This window comes from Quercus suber, unplaced genomic scaffold, assembly GCF_002906115.3.
Source record: "Quercus suber isolate HL8 unplaced genomic scaffold, Cork oak 2.0 scaffold_1141, whole genome shotgun sequence".
NCBI classification, from domain to species: domain Eukaryota; kingdom Viridiplantae; phylum Streptophyta; class Magnoliopsida; order Fagales; family Fagaceae; genus Quercus; species Quercus suber.
Window position 1 is genome coordinate 50,576 of NW_027070543.1, and position 4,022 is coordinate 54,597.

The 4,022-nt window shown below is 35.1% G+C and overlaps 1 protein-coding gene across 1 annotated transcript; it reads right to left on the minus strand.

Moving 5' to 3' along the window:
- Positions 1–542: 542 nt before the first annotated feature.
- On the minus strand, positions 543–1,898 carry LOC112034875 (zinc finger BED domain-containing protein RICESLEEPER 1-like). Its single transcript, XM_065769394.1, has one exon. It carries the CDS (start codon positions 1,896–1,898, stop codon positions 543–545), a length of 1,356 nt encoding a protein of 451 aa, XP_065625466.1.
- Positions 1,899–4,022: the final 2,124 nt, after the last annotated feature.

The following is a 4,022-nucleotide window of genomic DNA, read 5'->3' on the forward strand; positions in this document are numbered from 1 at the left end:
TAACCTTGCTGGCTATACAATGTTCCTAGCAATATAATTAATTACAAATTATAAAATACCACAAGTATTTCGAAAAAAAAAAAAAAAGCTTTTCCAAAGCATTAAATAACAAATACTCAAGCTTATAACTAATAGAAAAGAAAACCTATATGATTCCTAGGATTTCTTTTCTATAAGCATTAAGACTTGTTAGAAAAGAAATTTACAAAAAAGCTTCCAAAATGTTCCCAAAAGGCTACCTCCTGCACAAAATAATTGATTCCGCCTACAAAAGACAAAAAAATATTTAACAAATAATACATTACTACCAAATACAAGACCAAATATAAAGTGCGGCAAGTTTATAACAGTAAGAGGCCAAAGGCAGTAACATACCAAGCCAGTTATCAATCTTCAACACTAATTATGGGTCGTTTGCCTGAGCTAGAACCCAATTTGGAGCTGGTACTTGTTGATGCACTTGATGATGATTGTTGATTTAAAACTAGAAAAGAAAAGGAAATAAATACAACATATTAAATTTTGTTTGAACATGAGACAGACTATAAGTTCCAGAATTTAAACATATTACCTAAATCATGAAATTCCTCCTCCAATGCCTCAACCTCATCCCTTGATTGGCGATGAGAAAATGGTACTGTGGCTTGAAGCCAATTTTGTGCACATACAAGGTTTTGAACCATGAGAGGAGAGAGAGAACTTCGAAATGGATCAACAATGCGGCCTTCGGTGCTAAATGCTGACTCAAATGCAACAGTTGAAACTGGTATAGCCAGCACATCCTTAGCCACTTTGGACAACATTAGGTACCTACTAGAATTGTCCTTCCACCATCCCAATACCTCAAAATTCACATCCCTTCTACCATCACAATTTTTAGCCAAATACTTGTCAACCTCATTACTACAACCTACAGATTGCTCAGCTTCTAAGAAAAGCTCATAGCGAGAGTCAACCATCACATATGGATCACTTGCATCACCTACCATTTGTGTCTTCTCACTCCCACTTGGTTCTTGCATATTTAGGGAATTAACAGAACAGTAAAAATTATACAATTTCATTAAAACAGCTTTCACCTTATTAACCATCACATTCCCCACTCCATTCCCATAAATTTCAAAAAAAGAAAACTTCAAAATCCTCAATTTTTTGTGTGGATCAAGAACCACAGCCACATACAGAAGAGGATTAATTTTATCACCTTCCCCCCAATACTTCTCAAATTTAGTTTGCATGTTTGTGGTAGTGTTTTTCAAGAGGATGTTTTGGGAATTAACTAAATGAGAAATACTCTCCTGAATAACAAAGATCTCATCAAAAAAGGCATTTGAGGTAACATACAAAGAGCCGGAGAACTTCTTTGTTGTATTGTAAAAAAGCCTTAAGAAAGTCACAAATGCCCTACAATTTTGGAAATCACTCATACAAGGAGATCCCAAACCACCACTATCTTCCTTGCTCCTAAAGTATGATGAATAACCATCATCTTCAAAGTCCATCCTAAGGAATACTTTCTCGAATTTTTCAGTAGTTTCTAACATAAAGTAAGTTGAGTTCCACCTAGTAGGTACATCTAGACAAAGAATACTCTTGGACTCCATACCTAACCTCTCCATAAAATTCCTAGAAGCTTGATTTCTATTGGGTGAGGATTTCACATACTTCACAGCTTCACGCACCCTAGCAACAGATGCATCAATTTCTTTCAAACTCTCCCCAACAATGAGATTTAGGATATAGGCACAACACCTCATGTGCATGAACTCATTTTCTAAAACTGTCCCATTCCAATCTTTTGTTACCCTTTGCAAAAATTTAATTGTGATTAAATTGGAACTAGCATTATCCACTGTTAAAGTGAAAATGCCATCAATACCCCACTCACGCAAAGACATCTAAATCTTTCTACCTATAGTCTCCCCCTTATGATCTTCAACTTGACAAAAATTTAAAATTCTCTTATGCAACTTCCAATCATCATCAGTAAAGTGACTTGTGAGACACATATAATTCAAATTTTGTATAGAAGTCCATGTGTCCATAGTAAGACACACCCTATTACCCTTTAAGGATTTCCTTAGCTTTTCTCTCTCACTATTATAAATTCTAATCACATCTCTAGCCACAGTTTGACGAGATGGAACATACTTTAGACGGAGCTTAGGTTATAAGGTAGTTACATATTTCTTAAACCCATACCCCTCAACACACCTAAAAGACAACTCATCAATTATAATCATTTCAGCTAGTGCCTTTCTAGAAGCCTCAACAGAAAAAGTTGTTGACACAAGTTTGAACCCTTCATCTCCATCATTTCTAGGTTCAAAAGCTAAGGTTTTCTGCCCTTTATCTTCTCTATTAGGGTTCTTGGGACAGATTGTCGCATGAGCTAACAAATTACTAGTTCCATAACTCTTACTATCGGCAAGATGTGATTTTTTACAATAATTACATATAGCCATAGTGACACCCTCATCTACCTTTACTTTTTCAAAATGATTCCAAGCTAAAGACTTTTTCCTACCAGTACCAGTCTTACTCATTACGCTAGGTGGAACTGGGGGCAACTCACCATCAGTAGCTTCAGCTTGGGTTGCCGTAGCAACTTCTTGGGTGGCAGCAGCAATAGCACCATCAGCTTGGGTGGCAGTAGAACCATCAACTTGTATAGCGGTAGAATCATCAGCTTGTGTAGAAACAGAGGGAGTATTAGTGGAGGAATCCATGACCTAAAAAATCAAATATAGAAATTAGCAAACTAGAACAACAACAATTAATAATAATAATCAAACAAACCAAAAAGGAAAATCTTTAAAGCTTGAATCCAAATAACAGTATTCTACATAAAGAAAAAAGAACAAAATCCCAACTTTTAACACAAAACACAAAGGGAAACAAAAATCATACCTTAAAGAAACTAGGGGTGTTGGAGTTTTGAATTTGAAGACTGAAAACCCCACTTGGACACCTTTCAATTCCTGAGTAAAATTAAAATAGGAGCAGAATTAATCAAACAAATAAACAAATAACAAAAAAAGTAAAATGGTTAGGGTTTCAATTTTTTTTAGTTAGTGTTTCAAATTATAAAACTTGGGAGTTTATTTGATTTTTAACAGTATAAATTTTACTAAATAATAAAAGCAGAAACATTGAACACTTCCATAGCAGCTTAAGTTACATGCATCAACTCTAAGTCTCTAACAAAAAAAGAACAAAATCCCAACTTTGAAAAAAAAAAAAAAAAAAAAAAAAAAGGGAAACAAAAATCATACCTTAAAAAACTGTGGGTGTTAATTTCAAGTTTGAAGATTGAAAACCCCACATGTACAACTTTCAATTCCTGAATAAAATTTGAATAGGAACAAAATTAATCAAACAAATGAACAAAAAACAAAAGTAAATGGTTAAGGTTTCAACTATTTCTAGTTAGGGTTTCAACTTATAAAACTTTGGGATTATTTGATTTTAACAATAGATTCTCATAACATATATAATCAATGATAGATTGAAAAAAAAAAAAAAGAGAAATGAGAAAAGGAGAACGCATACCCTAGGTTCAACCCATATGATCGGCGGCAAGGAGAGGAGTTGCTGCTGCTGGTGGCAGCGGCTGCGGCGACGGCAGCTAGGTGTGAAGAACTTGTAGTGAGAAGCTAGGGTTTGGACCTTAGAGTAGAGAGAGGTAAAGTGAGAACTGAGAGTTTGAGAGTGTGGTTTGTTCATTAGTGAGAAGACTGAAGATCAAAGCTTTTAAAGAGTGAAGATTGAAGACTGATGAAGTGGTGAAGATTTGAGATTTCGTATGAGATTGGTGAAGAGACTGCAGAGATTAGAATCTAGAGAGACAGAGAGCGTCTGTGTGAGGCTTGAGGTTGAGGATTTGGTGAAGAGATTTCAGGNTGAAGATTGCTCAAAGATTTGAGAATTTCGTATGAATGGTGAAGACTGCAGAGATTAGACTTTAGAGTTAAGGATTTGGTGAAGAAATTTCAGGTTTTGAGGGATTTGGTGAAGAGATT